We start from the raw sequence: 19,824 nt of genomic DNA, 5'->3' as shown, positions 1-19,824 counted from the left end.
CCCCTGGGTTCAATCCCCTGCACCACCACCACACAACAAAAAAAGTGAAATATGGTCTGGAATAGAATGTAACCTATAGTATATGAAGCTACTTGGATGCTGTTGACCTTCATAATGTGGGACAAATTTTCTTGAAAAGAAGGAGCAGTTGGGCTAGGGTTGTGGCTCAGTGGAAGAGTGCTCGCCTTGTACGTGAAAGGCCCTGGGTTCAATCCTTAGCACCACATAAAAGTAAATAAATGAAATAAAGACCATATTGATCCAACTAAAATATATATATATATATATATATATATATATATATATATATATATACATATATATATATACACACACACACATAAAGAAGTAGCAGTCAATGTAACTTGTGCTTGCTTCAAAATGTATGTTTTCAGTCCATTCTTTTAGTCTGCAATGGAGAAGTTAAAGCTCTCATAAAAATGGTAACTGTGAAAACAGGAATATATGGAGGATGGAGTGCATCTATTAGTGTCATTCTATGTGCTGATACCCTCTCCCTTTGCTTTTCTTATGTTCTTCTGTATGGGTGCACTGTAATGCTAATGTTCCCTCCCATCCTGTGAGTCATGGGGCTGATATATGATATACAAAGCATTACTAATACTGTCTACAGAAGTCATGAAAATGTTACTTGAATATAGTATAAAATTTCATTATCAGTTGAATTTGGAAAAATCTATCATCTGCTTGGTGCCACTTAGTTTACAAAGGTTTAAAGGAAACAAAATAGTCTCTGTATGGAAAAGAAGACTTAAGAGAAGATTCTCCAGGAACTCTCCCTGCTCCTCTAGGTTGGTCTACTCATCTTTCAGACTTCAACTTAGACACTATTTCCTCTAAGAACCCTGCTCTAAAGTCAAGGTAAGTTAGAAAGAACTTCTACATGTTTCCAAAGCAATCTGTACTTAATCATCCCCATACTAATCACAATGTACTTACTACTAGAGGTGCTATACCTCTGCAAAATATCAATCTTATTTTAGTTGTCTCCATCTCTGTACTAAGTGCATACTTTTCTGGATTTATGCTCTCTGAGTTCCAACCTCAGTGCCCTTTCTTCAAGTTCCTTGAATATACCATGCTCCCCTCCACTACAAGGCCTAAGTTTTTGCTTCCCACTGTGCCTTCATCCTTTCATTCTCAGTTTAATTTTCCCAGGAAAATCATCCCTGGTTCCTGATCACCTTCCCCTCAACTCCAAGTAGGTCTCATACCCTTATTATATTCCATTATAGCATTATGTATTTCTGCTCAGACTTATGTATTTATTATATAATTACTATCTGTATGATAAGAATGTAGGCACCATGAGGGTAAAAACTATGCCTGATTTGGTAACCACCGCATCCCCAGTATAATATCTAACATATGGTATAAAAAATTGTTAAATGAATTAAAAAGTGTTAAATATTTATTGACCCATATCTCTATTAGGGTGTAATTTTCTTGTGGACAGGTTTTTATATGAGAAGGAAATTAACTTTTCTCTTTTTTTTGGTGGTGCTGGGCATTGAACGCAGGCCCTTATGCATGCAAGGCAAGTACTCTACCAACTGAGCTATATCCCCAGCCTAGGAATTAACATTTCCTAAGTGACAAAAACTGAGTTACATGATTTCCACATGTTTAATACCACAATTCTGAGACAGATTTTAATAACTCTATTATTACAGAGGAAGGCAGGTCTTGAAAAGATTAAGCTATTTCCCTTCATTTTCTGGAATTTGAATTGAAATCTCTATCTCTAAAGACTATGTTGTTATAAAAAATTAAGGAGTAAAATTTTCCCCAAATCAAGATAATTACCTGCACCACAGAAACAGATGGGTGGAGTTCATTGCACTCTGCTTTGTTTTTACAACTGCTAGCCCAGATGGAATAGGTCTACAACAAAAAATGTACCCATAAGTTCACAAAAATAGGTAATTCTTAAACAGGAAATTCTCACAATTTTTAAATAGTTTTCTTCATTTAAAAGAGTATTGTTCCAACTATCTGCAGGTGTATTCATCAATATTCTAACTTTATTGTGCACACAAGAAAACAGGGGAAAAGAGATTTGTGTTTTTCTGGAAATAATGATCATAAAGCAGTGATATCAAACATGAGCTCTCATGTCAAACACCTTATAATATATTTTGCCCCAAACTGATTATAACTTTTGAAACTCCTATTTCACTGAACTCTCAATTATTCTTTTTAGAATTTATGTGCCACTTGGAAACTATAAGGTTAAAAATGGAATTTTAAAAGTATATATCTACTTATTAAAAATAACTGATTATGTTCCTATATCTTAAAGTTCATTTGTTATACCACTTAAGATTTTGGTAAATGAGAAGATTACATCTTAAAACTTACCAAGAAAGAAACTACTGAAACAAACAATAGAAAGTTTGAAATTTTGTTTGAAAAAAGAGGTTCACCCTTTCCTTCAGAAAGTACTTGACGCTTCTGTAAAGCCAAATAAATAAAAGCAAACAGCATTCCATGGAAGACTACCTGAAAAAGAGAAAATCTGTTTTTAATAGATACTTTCAAAACCTAGCAAATATATCTGGTTAATAAGAACTATATTAATAACAGTAAGTAGGTTGAAAGCTTTAAAATTTGGAATTCCTATCAAGAAGCTAAACTTCAAAAGTAAAACTTTAAACAACAAAATAAAGCCAATGATAGTTAAGAAACCGCCAGCAACAGACAGGCAAACATGTCTGGCAAAACTATGAGATAAGGGCTGGGGTTGTGGCTCAGTGGTTGAGCGCTCAGCTAGCATGTGTGAGGCCCTGGGTTTGATCCTCAGCACCACATAAAAATAAATAAATAAATATTAAAAACAAAACAAACAAAAAACTATGAGATAAACCTGGTTCGTTTTCAGCAATCCCACTCAATGTTTACTCAAAATCCCAACTAAAATTTAGTTTTCTAAAGTTAGAATCAAATTTAGTTTTCTAAAGTTAGCAATTGTAACAAAGGCAATTTACTTATTTAAATTTTGTTGGTATTGGGAATTGAGCCCAGCATGTAAGTTACTGATCTATACCTACAGCCCTAAAAATTTAAAAGTAATAAGAAAATCTCCTAAAGAAACATGATAAAATTTAAATATACCCAACAATGATAAAACATTTTTTACTGATCCTTTTAGTCAAATAAAAAACAATACCACTAAATCATTCTTTTAAAAAGGAGTATATGCACATAAGAATGAAAAAAATGTTGGAGCAGAAAGAACATGAACTTTTTTGTGTATGTATGTAGTCTTAAAAAAGACATACATACATACATACACAAAGACAATGTGAATTATTACTACAGAATAAATATTTGTGTCCCCCTTCCCAAATTCAAATGTTGAAACATAATCCACAATGTGATAGTTTTGGAGGAGGAGCCCCTTTGAGAAAAGAAAAGGTCATGAAGATGGAGCTTTTATGAATGGGATTAATGCCTTATAGGGCCCTTTTGCCTTTTCCATCATGTGAGGACACAGCTAGAAGACAGCAGTCTACAGAAAGTAGGCCCTCACGTGACAGACACCAAATCTGCCAGCACCTTATCTTGGACTTCCCAAGAGAAACAAATTTTTAAATTGTTTATGAACCACCCAGTCTATGGTATGATGTTAAGGTAACCCAAAAAGACTAAGATAGGTATATCATGTAGAGTACTCCCATGAGACTTTAGCAAAAGATTTTTTTTATTTATGCAGTTTGGAAATGCATCGGAAAGAGCATAGGTACTGAAAATAAGGAATGTCATAGAATAGATAGTAAGAAAACAATTGTTGAAAGAAAAAAGAAATTGTTGTTGAGGCTGGCTTTGAACCTGCAATCCTCCTGTCTCAGTCTCGGGGGCAGGGGATTAGCAAGGATGGTGGAATGTGACAGACATTATTACCCAAAGTACGCGTATGAAGATACGAGTTGGGTGTCAAAATACTATATATACAAATAGAGAAATGAAAAATTGTGGTATATATGTGCAATAAGAATTGTAATGCATTCTGTTGTCATTTAAAAAAATCAATTTAAAAAAGGGACAAAAAAGAAAAAAGAGTCAAAAGATGGAAAGAGGAATGAAATAATATTTATTGTTTAGTATTTTCCAGTGCTGTACTAGATGTTCTATATTTTCTCAGCCTGTTAAATCTTAACCATCTTTCAAAATTAAGCTCATGGAACTTAAATTCATCCAACTCACTGCTTTTCTTCTTTGCATATATCTACCATAAAACCCATATCACATAGTTTAGTATCCCACTATAACTAGTTATAGTGGATTTTAAACTACATTATTAAGGCTTAGAAGCCCAGTGGTACATCTTCTTTCTTTAATATATACTTCATCATACTAACACCTAGGACATGCACTGAAACTTAGTAAATGTATGTTTGTGTGTATGTAGATATGTGAATCACCTATAAGTTAAAATTATAACTCAGACAAAAGTCACATACTTTATAGACAACATTTTTACATTCTCCTGCTAATAAATACACCCATGCATGGGTGGGTTTGGACTGCTTTGCCTTACTAAATCAATGTTTCTTTATTCTAAAATTAATCAAAACTAGATAGGAAATCTCCAAATCATTTTGTAACAGTATAATTTGAAAAGGCAAAATATCATAAAGTAAATACATACATAACGGTCTAACCGCCATCTGAACCACCATTCATATACATTCCCTTTCAGTTCAAAACACTTGGACAATGGCCAAAGAGAAAAGATCTTCTCAAATGCACCCTAAGAAAAGAATCCAAAAAAATATTAAGCTAAGATGATATATGTCAATACTTGCTTTGTAAGCCTATTGTAAAATTTAGTTTTCTAAAGTTAGGATCAATAATGGTTCATTCACAATTTTTAAATTCTATTCATTTCATATGAAAATATGACTTCATTTGAAATTCATTTTAAAATAAACTTACCCATGGCTAATAAAATGACTTAAAGCTTTTTCAACTGATTTGGATTTCACATAAAGCTACTGACACTGCAAAAATTTAAAAAACTGTAGTAATTAGGAAATTATTCTTTTCAAATTTTTAGTCAAGTATACAAAACAATTAATATTTACTAATCTACCAGAAAAATACAAAATAATTAAACTAATATGTTAATACTATTCCAAAGAATGATTGTTAATGTTAAAATATAGTTTTTCTTCCTCTAAATATCCTTAGTAATGTATAATTAACTACTGGAGTTAAAAGAGTGCTCTGAATTAGTCACCTTACCCAAATGCCATTACTAGCCTTTGAAACAGTTTATACTTTTACTTTGGTCAAGTTAGTGAATGGTACCCTCTTAGTAATCTGACAGCTGGAAAATCTGGGAATGAAGAGGCAGAAGTCTTGGCTACATTCCTGCACATTAATGAAGTCTTTTAAAAAAGAGAACAAAACCCTCAATTTCTAGGGTAAGGAATGATGACAAACTCTATTAAGGAAAGCTCCATTTATATCCCTAATGCCACAGCATATAGCTTTAAAAAAGTTATTAAAAAACAAGGAAATAAATGAAAATGATATAATATTTTAGGTAATGATGGATCCTTAGGTCAGAAGAACTTTATTACTTTATAACAAAATGCAATACTCTTCACTTAAGCACAGAATTAAGAAATGCATATAACACATTAAAAATAGGTTCTATTAAAATCTACAGCTCAGAAAATTAAGGATAATTTTTACAGAGTTGCAACCTGAAATACACTGAAATATAGCTATGTTATATATATCTATATTAAATACAGATATATGTATCTCATAGATCACATGTGTAGCATATCTGACAATATATTTGATATATTTAAAATCTAAACTTTTATTATGTGATCAACAAACAAGTATTTATTGAGCATTCATGTTAAAAAAGATAGTGGGCTACAATAGACTATGTGCTTTTTTGTTATCCAGTGGTCAACACTGACCTAAAGCTGAGGAAACCCTTTTATATGTTCTATTCAATCAGCTTTCTTTTATTTCCCTTAGAAGTGCTCACAGTGTTGGGAATATTAATGAATTAATGTCATGTAGTCATTCCTGTTACCTATTTTTTTTATACATTTGCCTGTTGCTTTCTTTTCCTTTTTTTTTTAACATTTTGTTTTTTAGTTGTAGTTGGACACACTATCTTTGTTTTATTTATTTTATTTTTATGTGGTGCTGAGGATCGAACCCAGCACCTTGTACGTGCTAGGTGAGTGCTCTACCACTGAGCCACAACCCCAGCCCAGTTGTTTTCTTATTACTTTATCTCCTATAAAAAACCCTGGATGTCACAGAATAGAAATGTTTTAAGTACTTTCAAGTATGAAAATAAGTACAAAATCCTCCCTTTCCTACCCCAAATCTCTCCCCCAAACATCCTTGCAGAATCACACATATATACAATGTATTTACAGTGTATTTACACCTGACACAATCAGGTATAAAACAGTGTTGGAGATGTGAGTAAACTGTAGAATATGTCAAAACTATAGGCATTCAAATTAAAATATTTTGTTATAAATATCATGCTGCCCAAATAGCATGCCTGTGGGGTAGATTTAATCAGCAGTTAGACTGTCACCCTGACAAAATAACAGAAAATCTCAACCATCAGAATAGGGGGATATAAGGTCAGAGATGGGATGATGACCAAAAATTTTAATAAATTAAACATATGACACATATACAAATCCCTCTTCGCCTAAGTTGGTTTTACTAACTGCCAAAATTTTACTTCGTGCAGTTACAGAAAAATCAAGTTACAGTTTGATGCAATGAATAATGCACAAACTAAGTTACAAATTCTGTCAAGAGAATTTTGATTTCCACTTAGAGTAGTGTCTTATAAGAGGCATTCAATAAACGTTTGATTGATCAAAGTCAAGTAAAATGGATCTTGAACAATTGCCAGAGGAAGAGCTTTAAATTGCTCTTACAACAAAAACAGTGGTAACAAAAGTAGATAGGTCTCAAAAGAACTATACTGAGTAGTCAACTACAGAGTGACACTTTTATTACAGTCATTAAAAAATGAAGCTAAAAAAAAGCTGATTCTTCTCACATACTTTAATAGACTTGAACTTTAAAATAAATTACAAAATATAAACTGAAAAGACTGTACCAACCTGAGAATATGCCAAAAAACATATGCATAACAGCAAAAAGCCTAGTTTCAACAATAAGCCAAAATGCCAGAAACAATTTCCTAAGAGAGAAAATATTTAGTTTACTAAGAAATAAAAGTTTATATTAGAAAGCATATTAAATATTCTTAATTTAACATATTTATACCCTGAATAGTTCTTAAAATAATTTAAGGCTGCTTATAGGGATATGCAAAATATAACTACATAGTATAAATTACAGTAAAAGAAAAAAAGGCGGAGGATTCTTGTGATGAATGAGGCTACAACATATAACTGATACCCTATGTACCTGCTGTTCATGTATTATAAATATATTTAGAAATTACATCTGGGTTCAATTATACCTGTCCATTATCAAAAGATACAACACAATATAGAATGATATGCTTAATGTACTATTAAAAACTCATGCTGAATATAACTTAGGTAACATTGCTTATAACACTGAAGTTTCAAGAAGAGAGCCTAACCTCTCTAATGAACTAGGATTTAATCATAAAACATTTTAACATGCATATTTTAAGTTATGTGTTCAAAGTTTAGGCATATTGATTGTTTAGCTGATTAATATGCTAGGTTTGTAATTAATATGTTAGGTTTGTAATAGAGAAATTACACAATAGAAACTGCACAAAGACACTAACAGACTTTAACAGAGGATGGAACTCTTTCTTGAAAATTATTCGTTATTATAATGAACACCAACGGAAAAATATTTTTGATACACAACATTTGTTTGAAAGTTAGATACATTTGTAAAAATAAAAATTTCTTTATTTTTCCAAAAAGGGGAAGATTTCATTTTAAAGATATAATCTTGAGAGAAAAAAGCACTACATAAATGACCTTGGCCTTACTTTGAACATGATCAATAACAGGGTATGGTAAATCTGAAAATGACAACCCTTTGAACACTTTAATTACTTATATATAAAACAGGTTGATAATAACTGCTTAAATGGTTGTCTAGATGATAAAGTATGCTAATGCTTTTAAACTTTGACAAAAAAAATTTACAAGTGAATGTTTACTCAAAATCTCAATATATTTAAGAAATATAAAAGGTGCTAATATTGAACCAAGATAAGAGGGGCCTGAAGCCATATTTGGCTTTCCCTTTTCTATTATAGCTACTTTTACTCTGGCTCTTTACAAGGCAGTATGAAAACTGTTTCAATTAACACGTGAATTGTTTCAAAAAATTTAAATTTAAAAAACAAACACACACCAAACATAAATGTAAATTAGTATTCTGGAGTGTTATATTACATTATATTATATTCTACAGTGAGTGACTTACATTTTAGAAACAATTTTTTTTTAATTTCAAAATATGAGAACTACACATAAACTGTCTACTTAATAAAAAATAATAGCTTTTAGTGACTAAAGAGAAATTTAATACACTGAAAGAAATTAATAAGAAAGTATACTTACCGTTTGCTCTCTTTTGGATAATCTGTGGCCACAGTGCTAAAGTAACATATATGACCATGAACCATACAGTGACCAAGGGAACAAAGTAATAGAATTGATAAGGCCGATCCATTACTATACATAACACCACTACCAGGAAATTGAGACGAAATAAGACCTATTAAAAAGGAGAAGAAAATGGTTTACATTTCAAGTATATGTGAAAAGCAAAGACAGATTTTCTCTGACAGAGTATTAAGACTCAAATGACAGTACATTTTACTAATTTTTTTTTTTTTTTAACAATCACTGTAAAGAGCTGATGCATCCTTATATTAACTATATCCCAGCAAAGTCCTAGCCTGAGTTGTCAGGCTACAAGTGCCACCTTGTTAAATGTAGGGGGAAAAATAGTAACCCTCCTTCATAGGGCTATAGGTAAGCAGAGATTAGATGACCTCGAAAAAAGCATACCTGCCCCTTTCACACAAATGATGTCATTTTACCCAATTTGGGATTAAAATTCAATGTTGTTTTAACTATGAAGCATATATTACTCAAGAGAAAAAATGTCCCTGTGGCCTTTATAACAGTCTTTCAGATACCTGTTTGAAGTTACTCAAAGGACAAAATTTGAGCAGATTTAAATAGTGCTCTCCCACTTACTATGTGATTTGATTATTTAATCTCTCTGAACCTCAGTTTCCTCATTTATAAACATGAAGATAACTAAGAGTTGCAACAGAGGATAAATAAAAATAATGGTTAGAAACTACTTAGCATGAGGTAGAAAACAGAAATCCTCAGAGAGAAAAAACAGAATATAATAATTCCAGGTAACTGTGGATATCTCTACAAAACTAAATTAAAAATGTTGTTCCTTGTTGATCAGTGCTTTTATTATACATTCATAAATACTCTCTAAATTATATTTTCCTTCTATCCCTAATAAATTATTTATCTTAAATTACCAAATACAGAAATGCAACTGTGAAGTGCTATTGTATAAATTCTAATCATTTATGTTCTTAAAATGACCATATATATATTTTCCCAACAGTTAGGCACAAAAGCATTAAAAAAAATCCATTCTTACCTGACATACTCTATGGATTCCAAAGTCTCCTTTTATCCAAAAATATGAAAAATGTCCATACCCTGTCTGAAACAGATATGCAGCAACCAGGACTCGAATGTGCATATACACAGGCAAAAACTGTTGACAAAAATAGATAAAACATAAGATGGAATAAACTATACCTTGAATATCATAATAAGTACATTTAATGAAGATAACAAAATAGCATTTTAATTTGGTATTAGATCAATGAGAAGATTATTGTCAATAGTTAAGGATCATAGCAGGAATTACAACAATGTAGATTTTGGAATCAGACAGATGTAGGTCCAAAGTCTAGTTCTGTCACTTTTTAGCTATAGGACTTCGAGACTTCTAATCTGCAGAATAGCTCAAAATATTAAAAATATTTTCATTTCAACATGCAAGGAGATATTTTGCATTCCTTTTTTTATATAAAGTTTTTGACCTTAGTATGGATTTATTATAAATAATCATACTTAATCTGTGATGTATTCCAAATATATAGCACATCTTAATTTTTACTACTTGTACTTCAAGTGGTCAATATGGCAGAGCTACCACAATGGAGAATCTAGCTCTGGAGCCATTTGCTTGGGTTAAATCACTTACATCTGATGGCTCTACAAGTACTTGAAAACAAATGTCAAACCTATGTTAATATCCCCAATGACTCCAACCACTCTCCTTATAACATGTTTTCAAGCTGCTTTAATACTGGGACTGAGACTGCAAGGTTGGGCTTGGTTATTATACTAAAACAGTAAATACAACTAACTTAAACTGAATTAAATACTATTACAACAATTTTCTAAATTCTTACCAATGTTGGCCTATTATAAACTTCATGAAATATTTTTCCTTTTTTTTTCTTTTTGGGTACCAGAGATTGAACTTTGGGGCACTCAACCACTGAGCTACATCTCTAGCCCTGTTTTGTATTTTACTTAGAGATAGGGTCTCACTGAGTTGCTTAGCGCCTTGCTGTTACTGAGGCTGAGGCTGACTTTGAACTCTCGATCTTCCTGCCTCAGCCTCCCAAGTTACTGGGATTGTAGGCATGCGCCACTGTGCATGAGTTTTCATAACTCTTTAAGATACTTATGCTAACAGAAAAGTTCTAAGACCAGTACAATGAACATCTATATAGCATGGTGAAAAAATTAAAATTATGTTATAGAACATGTAGCAGCACTCCTAAATATTTCATCATTTTATCTCCTAGGAAGAAAGGATAGTTTCTTACATGACCACGTTATAGTGATCATATCCAAGAAATTTATATGAATATAATTTTATCTACTACACAGCTCTACTTAAATTCTGATTATTTCAGTAATATCCTATATGATTAAAAATGCTTTTAAATCTAGGACTCTTAAATCAAGAATCATTTGCATTTAGTTGTCATAGCTCTTCAGTATCTTTTAATCCCAACTGTTTTTCTGGACTCCTAAGTCTTTCATGAGTTCAGTGTGTCTTTTAACAAAATTTTAGTATTAAAATATATATATATGGAATTTTAATTAAGCTAACTTCTGGTTCTATTATTTTACTAGTGTCCCCAATTTTTCCTCACAAACTTTCATTCAGGTCTCCTTGTGAAACTTTGTAAGGAAAAACCACTACCACTACTACCCCCCACCCACACAAAGGCACATGGAACACAAAATCATCTATTGTCCACACATGCATACATACATACATACATATTTATACACAAATATATTTGTTTGTGTTGGGGGTTCCTGGGGATTGAATACAGGAGAGGAACTCTACCATTGACCTATACCCCTTTTTTCTTTTTTATTTTGAGACAGGGTTTCGTTAAGTTGCTGAGGCTGGCCTTGAACTTGTGATCTTCCTGCCTCAGTTTCCCGAGTCACTGGGATTACAGGCATGTGCGACTATGCCATGATACACTTTTTTGGGGGAGGGGGTGAATAGCGGGGATTGAACTTAGGGGCACTCAACCACCAAGCCATATCCCCAGCACTATCTTATTTATTTATTTATTTATTTTAATTTTTGTAGTTGTCAATGGACCTTTATTTATTTATATGCAGTGCTGAGAATCAGACCCAGTGCCTCCCTTGTGCTAGGCAAGTGCTCTACCACTGAGCCACAACTCTAGCCCCCCAGCCCTATCTTGTATTTTACTTACAGACAGGGTCTTACTGAGTTGCTTAGTACCTTGGCTTTGAACTTGTGATCCTTTTGCCTCAGCCTCACAAGCCACTGGGATTATGAGCATGTGCCACTGCACCGGGCTACACATTACATTTTTAAAGCATGTTCGTACTAACAAGTACAATGTGCCAGACCATCTGGGTTATTTTAATAATTCTGTTGAATTTTGAAAGTTTTTCTCTTTTAGCATAAAAACAGTATAACTAAAAGTTTGGCATATTTTACTCAAAATATTCCATTTATTTATTTTAATTGTAGATGGTCACAATATTTTATTTATTTATTTTTATGTGGTTCAGAGGATGGAACCCAGGGCTTCATGCCAGCGAGGCAAATGCTCTATCACTGAGCTACAACCCCAGTGCCTATACTCAAAATATTAGATTAGGTAATAAAAATAATCACGGCAGTTAAAAAGTTTTTAGTAAGGTTAATTTCTCAATGATCTACGAATCAGGTCCCCAAAACATCTATATTAACAATGTTTTGCTAATGTAGAAATTGGTAATTTTAACCATAAAATTTTATCTAATACAACAGGGATATTTGATTAATCATTATAAATGACCTGTTAAAGAAAAGTATATCCTTCTAGAACAGGTTTTTTTTTTTAAATTATATATTAGAATATATTGGGATGCAGCCTAAGAAGATATATTAGAATGTTAGGCTGGTAAATGATTATAAGAAAATCCAAATTGCCTTCATTCTTTTATGATTTAAATCCTTTCTAGAATCACTGAATCGAGGAAGTTAATATGCCATTAATTCTTTCTACCTAATTTTTTTAATAGTAGTATCACCTTTTAATATGTCAGCAATTAATTATGTCTCTAAACGGCATTTTCAAACAAAACACTTTTTTTCCCCAAATTAATTCAGTCTTCATTCATATGTCAGATATTTCTAGGATTCAATATTCATCCCTACATCTTTCTTAGAGAACCTATGGATTTATCCAATTAATTCTCAGCTAGGTTTACAAACTAAGTCTTACCATCTCCATTTTTCTTTGTCTTGGATCTCTTTTACTTTCCTGGCTCAACCAGAGTTCCTTAAATCCACCATCCCCTTTCAGCTGCAGTAATCACAGAATTTTCACTGCTCCCACAAATATATATATCATAATCAGTAAAAATTACATTTCATTCCTTTGCCTTCTACCCTCCGAACAAAACATCCATAAAATCACCAACAGTTTTTGGAAATCATAGAGAAAATGAAGTATAATATTGTTTTCAAATTTTTAAAGTCATCTGAAAATACCCCAGTGATAATATTAGTTACCTTCTTAATTAGCTGCTATTAAATTTTCAAATTACTCTGTTTTGAGCACTTTCTCTTATCTCAATTTATCATTGATTCAAATACTATTTATAGATATGTGCTTTATATAAGCAAATACAGCAATACAATAATTTAGTTGTTCCCAAATCGAGATTCTTAAATTTTTAAAACATGTTTTATAGAAGTCAGTTTGGATCCTTACTCTAATAGCTGTGTGAATACAGGTTGTTAGGCTCACCTGCAAAAGCATGTTTTACCTGTAAGTTAGCTGGAATGTTACAACCCAGAATGAACACATCTTTATCTAACCCTACCATATCTAAGGTAGCCACAGATCATGAAAATACTGAGTCTTTTAAGACACCTAGGAACATCAAAAGGAGTTTGCTTAGGTACAGAAGGATCCTCCACAATACCAAGGAGGAAATGCTCAGGAAGTATGGTATACCCAACATAGTCTACAATCGCAGTTCATGTGTATCTGGATTCTCTAAGCTGAGGAAAGAGAGTTTTGTGCTTTTTTGTTTTGGACACAATAGCTTTATTTTGTTTATTTAGTTTTTTTATGTGGGCTGGTATCAAATCTAGTGCCTCACGCAAGCTAGGTAAGCTCTCTACCACTGAGCCATGAACTCAGCCTGACAGTTCTAAGCTTCTTAAACTTTAAAAATGTAAAACTAATTGGTAAACTTCACAAACTATAGTGAAGAGTGAAATATAAACTAATTTGTTTACTTTGATAGTTACCTGCCTATTCTAAATAGTTTGTCATCTACAAAGTTTGTTGAAAACCTTGCATTGGCTATTCAATAAGATGACATCAAATAATACCCTGAGACATCAGCTGTTCCTATTATGTTAAGGCCAAGTTAATACAAATCGAGTAAAGTATTGCTTTTCTTTTTAAATTTATTTTGCTTTTAAACTAATAGATTCTCAGAGTTAGGAGAATGAGAAAGATTGAGAAATAAAAAGGGGTCTGTAACCTGTAGAGAGAGAAACAAACAAAAAACCAGTATCCCTGAAAAAATGTTAAACTGATATTATTTCCTATATTTTCTGAACTTAAATTTAAAATACTCACAGTACTTGCTCCAGAGATGTGATAAATCAAAATCACAAGTTGCATCCAGCCCTTCCACTCATCTGTTTGTTCTCTATTTAATACTTTAGTCTGTAGAAAGGAATAAAAATCTGTTTTAAAATCTACCAGGAAGTAATTATTTGAACAATATATTTCAACTATGTTAATAGTTTTCTTATAGTATATAAAGCTAATGCTTTTGTCAAAAGACTCTTGATTATGTGAGTGGTGGAGATGGTTACAAATTATTATTTAAAAAGATCTAATAAATTATTTTGAAGTTAAAAAACTATAAACTAAAAAGATTCTGAATGTTTAAGTTGGTCCTTACATTCTTATTAGGTGATCTTTAAACTATGACATATGTATTTATAAATCTAAAAATGGCATTCAACAATTTATCAAATTTTAGAATTTCAGAGATTAAAAAAAGATTTTACAGTTCTCTTACATTTTACTGACAGCTCTATTATTATAATTTATTTTACTATATACTCTCATTGGAGATGAATAGTCGATTAATCATCCTCATTTGAGAGTTATTTTTTAAAGTTAGAATTAATTTAAGTAACTCATGCCTTAAAAAGCAATTACACAAATATTCTGAGGAATGACAGCAATTCTAAATTAGGAAATTAAGCATATTAGGAGTAGTGGCCACATCATCATGTAAATTCTAATTTGTGTGTATATGTATATGCATACCCACACACATGCGAGAGTGCGTGCGTACACACACGCACACACGCACACACACACACACACGGACATTTGTTAATACAATTTTTTAAATGAAAGAAAATAAAATAGTAGATTCTAGTTAAGCCTTAGATGGGGCTTAAAGACCATTATAAAGTCAGAAGTGCTTCTACTTTTCTCCATCCCCAAGTAGGCAAAATAACACTAAGTCATGACTTCTTTTGCACAGGTCATACTTTTCCAACTTTTCAACAATCTTCACTCAACCCTTTGAACTTTTTCCAAACTATTTCAAAAAAATTAAGTTAAAAATCCACTAAGTGGGGAAAGAAACAAAAAGATGGAAAGGGGAGGTGTTGAAGAATAAAATATATCAAATTATCTTAATGCATGTATAAATATGTTACAAAGCATTCCACTATTATGTGTAATTATAATGTATCAATAAAATAAATTATTTTTCTAAGAAAGAATCCACTAAGTAGAAGTACAAAATTCCTTCATCCTCATCTGTATACATGTTTGTATATTCTGGCATAATAAGTAATATTACTTCTTTAACCTAAATTTTGGAATGAAATAAGATGAACAGTAGAAACTAAAAAGAGAACGATTCTTACCTCTTTAGTATTTTCATTGTAAAATACTCCCAAAACCAAGATGTAGATAATTGGAATAAAGAAAGATGAATGTGTATAAAACTTGTTTTCCTTCATAAACAGATTTGCACGGTCACACATGTAGAAGTAAGCCATAATCAGGCCAAGTTTGCAGAAAGATTGTAAAAGTATTTCTAATGGAGATGCAGGGTTATTAATAATATTTTTCTTTTCCTCACCACTTTCCAAATCAGTACATGGCTTATTCTTTCGATGAGCATTACGATGAATTACATAAAAAATTAAATATCCAATAATAGATAAGGTGAAAAAACAAGCAGCTAGTTTCTGTATGAGAGTAAGAGGAGGCTGGGGTTGACAACAGGAACCATCTACAGGCTTCAAAATCTTATTGCAGTACACGTTCATAAGAATCATTGCACTCTGTGAACAAATCAAGTTATTTGGTTATTATCTTGTCAGTGATGTATTTCACATTTGATTTTTCTCCTATGAATATTGCTGAGTTTTCAACACTGAAACCAAAATGGACTGTATATTTTGTAACCATTTCCAAAAAGACTCATGCAAATAAATGTATTCCACCAATCTGCAAAGAGTAGCTCAGGGTGCTTCAAACTTCTAGGCTATGATCCATGGTAAAAAATTCAGTTTATAATGTGAAGCAGGAAGCAATTTATAGGAAACGATATCTGTCTTTATTACTTGAAATACACTTTTGATATGGCACTATCCTTTGAGAAAAAGATGGATTTCATGGCTGCCAATGGATCATAACCTTTGGTTAAAAAAATAATGATGAGTCCAGGACCAAAGAATTTTAATTGGCAGACTTTCAAAACAGAACATACCAAAATATTTTAGCATTCCAGTCTTTTGAGGTTAAAAAAAATGTAAAATAACTGCCATCACAAAATTAATTCTTAGCAAATTATTAATTCTAGGCATATTAGTAATAGCTTATGGACATTTAGGACTCTGCAGTTTTAAGATTTCTAATGTTAAATAAAATGTGGAATTTTCAACATGGTATGGTTATAATAAAAATTTCTAGGTAAGCTGATGAGATTCTATTTGAAGACTCAAACTCTAGTTTTATGAAAACTTTTATAGTTTAGACATCTGTAAAACTCTTTGAGATCAATTATTTAATTAAGCTTAGCCATTCAAATACTCAATCAAGTGTTCAGAAAGATCTCATCATTTTATCCCTGGGACTTCAGGAAGTTCAATGCTTGGTACTGTTGTAGGTCCGAGCCTACAAATTCCATAACAAATTTCTTAAAACATTTTTGAAGGAGTCCACAACATCCTTTAAAGTATGGAGAATTATAGGTATTTGCAAACATATATTTTTCTGCAGGAGATAAATAGAACCACTGTTTTTTACCAGATACCCAAAGGGCTTATATGACCCTCAAAAAGGTTAAGCACCATTGCTTTATTAGAAAAAACAAACACAAAAACACAACTGTTAAATAATCTTTTCTACTATGTGTGAAAATTTATAATTATGTAGGTTTATTTTCACATTTAATATAAGTCCCTTTCTATTGGTTAGCCTGAATTTGTTCACTGTCAACTCTATACCTTGAATAATGCTTAAAGTATAACAGCTATAAGAAAATAAAGAATTATTTTCTATATTAAAAACTGTGCTTTTCCCCGAAGTTTAATCTTATAAGCTTAAGGGTTACAGTGAGAAAATAGGGCAGTAGTTTTCAAACATGAGTGAGCTACGAACTTATATCCTCCTTAGGAGATATATTAACAGTGATTAGCACTCAATAAACGAAGTTTCATTTCCTTCCTTCCCTAATTTCTTTTTCTCTTATACTAAAATTCTCACTTATGTGTTCAGCAAGATGAGTCAAAGCAAAATTATTTCCAGATATATCTTTAGCTAGAATAACTACGAGTGATTAAGACTGTAATAAAATATGTATAATCATGTTGTGAGACTATAACCAACTGATGTTATAGTCTCCATTACAGAAAAATATAAGAATTCTTACAGTTTCTCTGCTTGATTCAGGAAGATGTAAGCCATCCAAAGACTCCATGATGGTTTCTTGAGCAATTAATTTGGAAACACTGAACATCTTAACATTTGACTTAGAATTTCTGGTGCTACTATTCAAAATACTGACTGCAGCTTCATTGTAGGCATCTATCTTCTCATTAGTGATCATTTTTCTATTTTCACTTAATAGATCTTCATAAACTGGATCTGTACATGAAACACATTTTTAAAAACAAATTTATAAAATCCCTACCAGTAGAAATTGTGATCATGTAAGTTAGTGGATCATACATTATATTTTGTTCTTAAACTTCAGTTGATAACAGGCACCAAATAATGATTGTTACATAAAGCTGACCAAGGTTTGCAATAAATTCCCTACCTTACATTTAAGTCGTTAGCTCCCTCAAATTTAAAGAATGTTTACTCCTTTTCCATGTACACAACTTTGAGGAACCATTTTTGTGTTCTAGTATGTCTTAAAGAGTTTAAATTTTTTTATATTGGTAAATAGAAGTTAAAACTTGATTATAAAAGATTGCCTGATAAAGAATAGCAGTTAATTTTTTTCTCTTTTCACCTAAGCTTTGTTCACATAATTCAAAAGTAATATTGAGTACTGAGGTCTGTCTATTTGCTTGTCATTTATTATAAATAAATGTTTTTTTCATTTTAGTAAGAGAAATGCTATGAGTCTATGAATAAATAGGAACTGTGGAACAATATCATTGGCCTTTCTTGTTCTTTTCACCTTGACATTCAACTAGAAAGTAATCATAAGAATTTCTGACAAACAACTTCAGTCATTAAAATATCCAAGGCATCTCATATTGTGTTAGGCATTAAGTAATGGACATTCAATAAATTCCTGAAATGAGTTGACCTAATAACTACTTTCTCTTTAAGAATTTCATTACCAAGTATAAAGTAGATGGTCTGAATTTAAATTTACTTGTCAATTTGAAAATGATTTATTTCCGATGACTGTAATGTTATAAAACAGATTTACTAATAGTTTTTTATGCATTTTGCAATCACAATAAATATATTTTGTAAAATATTAAAGAATCAGAGGCAACCAACTTACTTGTTTTGGATTTATCTCTTTATTACATTCTATAGCCATTCTGCCTATTGAGGTTCTTGGAGAATATTTATTATTTATTTATTATTTATTTATTATATTTTATTAATCTGTTCCTTAAATTAAAAAAAACAAAGCAAATAATTAAAGTTTATTCTAATCTTGCAAACCTTATTTCAAAGTTTATTCTCATAAAGCAATAATTTTGCTTCTTGAAGCAGGAGATAATAAAGCACATGCCTTAAAATATATACAAAATGACATATTTTCATTACTGATCTCTTACCTTGTAAGACCCAATAAACATCACTAGTCTTTGCCAATTTTTCTAAAAGCGGTGCTATGGAGGTAATGTTCATTTTATATTGAGAAAGTGCTTCATTGCTACCATTGTGAATCTTGATGGACCACTAAGAAGTAAAAATTAGCATTTTTTCAGTATTTGTCACAGAAAGTTTAAAGTATATAATTTACCTATTGTAAATTCCCATTTTATTTAAGATTAGAATAAAATTTGGTAAAATTATTTCATGAAAATAGTCACAAAAAGCTATTATAAAATCAGACTTTCAACATATAATACTTCAGAGGAATAAAACTATAGATATAAAATAATACTGAGATTTAACACTAGTTTATCGTTTGCTCAGATTTTCTATTAAAATTAATCTACTATAATACAAATAAGAAATTAAATATAAATACAATCAAGAATTAACTTTTTCTTAGCATGACCTTAAGTCTGAAACAAAAATCATCATGTAGAATAACAGGTAAGTACTTACTGTGGCAGCTCCTGCTACAATCACATGGGGCTTTGCAACAGAATCCTAAAGGAAGAAAAAACCATTAAAATTATTCTACACCAGTACAGAGACTGAATACCTTTTTCCTCAAAATTTAAGTTCTTCCTCCTCCTAAATGCATTTTAAGTTTCTAGACTTCTTCTCTGAATTCTTGTTATAACAAAGATATATATGGGATGCCTAAACTCTTACAAGGCTGTGTGGTTATACAGAATGGCAAAACACTTAATTCTTTTGTTGTTCTTAGAAAAAAAAAAAACCACTACTGAACTCTAACATGACCTAATATTATTCTGAATTCTGGGTAAATTGCTTAGAGTAAAGCTTTAGTCAATTATATCAAGCCT

General features: G+C 31.4%; 1 protein-coding gene across 1 annotated transcript in view; it reads right to left on the bottom strand.

Annotated features, from left to right (window-relative positions):
- Casd1 (CAS1 domain sialic acid O acetyltransferase 1) overlaps positions 1-19,824 on the bottom strand; it is a 42,670-nt gene that overhangs the window by 4,236 nt on the left and 18,610 nt on the right. Inside the window, exons 6-16 of the mRNA XM_026391544.2 lie at positions 19,457-19,501; positions 18,958-19,081; positions 17,580-17,794; positions 15,565-15,987; positions 14,246-14,335; positions 9,682-9,801; positions 8,607-8,763; positions 7,149-7,228; positions 4,673-4,774; positions 2,383-2,523; positions 1,828-1,905 (exon numbers count right to left, since the gene is read on the bottom strand). Coding sequence (XP_026247329.1) covers positions 1,828-1,905; positions 2,383-2,523; positions 4,673-4,774; positions 7,149-7,228; positions 8,607-8,763; positions 9,682-9,801; positions 14,246-14,335; positions 15,565-15,987; positions 17,580-17,794; positions 18,958-19,081; positions 19,457-19,501 — 1,575 coding nt within the window. The remainder of the gene's footprint in view (positions 1-1,827; positions 1,906-2,382; positions 2,524-4,672; positions 4,775-7,148; positions 7,229-8,606; positions 8,764-9,681; positions 9,802-14,245; positions 14,336-15,564; positions 15,988-17,579; positions 17,795-18,957; positions 19,082-19,456; positions 19,502-19,824) is intronic.

This window comes from Urocitellus parryii, chromosome 3, assembly GCF_045843805.1.
Source record: "Urocitellus parryii isolate mUroPar1 chromosome 3, mUroPar1.hap1, whole genome shotgun sequence".
Taxonomy (NCBI): Eukaryota; Metazoa; Chordata; class Mammalia; order Rodentia; family Sciuridae; genus Urocitellus; species Urocitellus parryii.
Note: the sequence above shows the minus strand (reverse complement) of the source record. Positions and strands in the feature narration are given on the sequence as shown.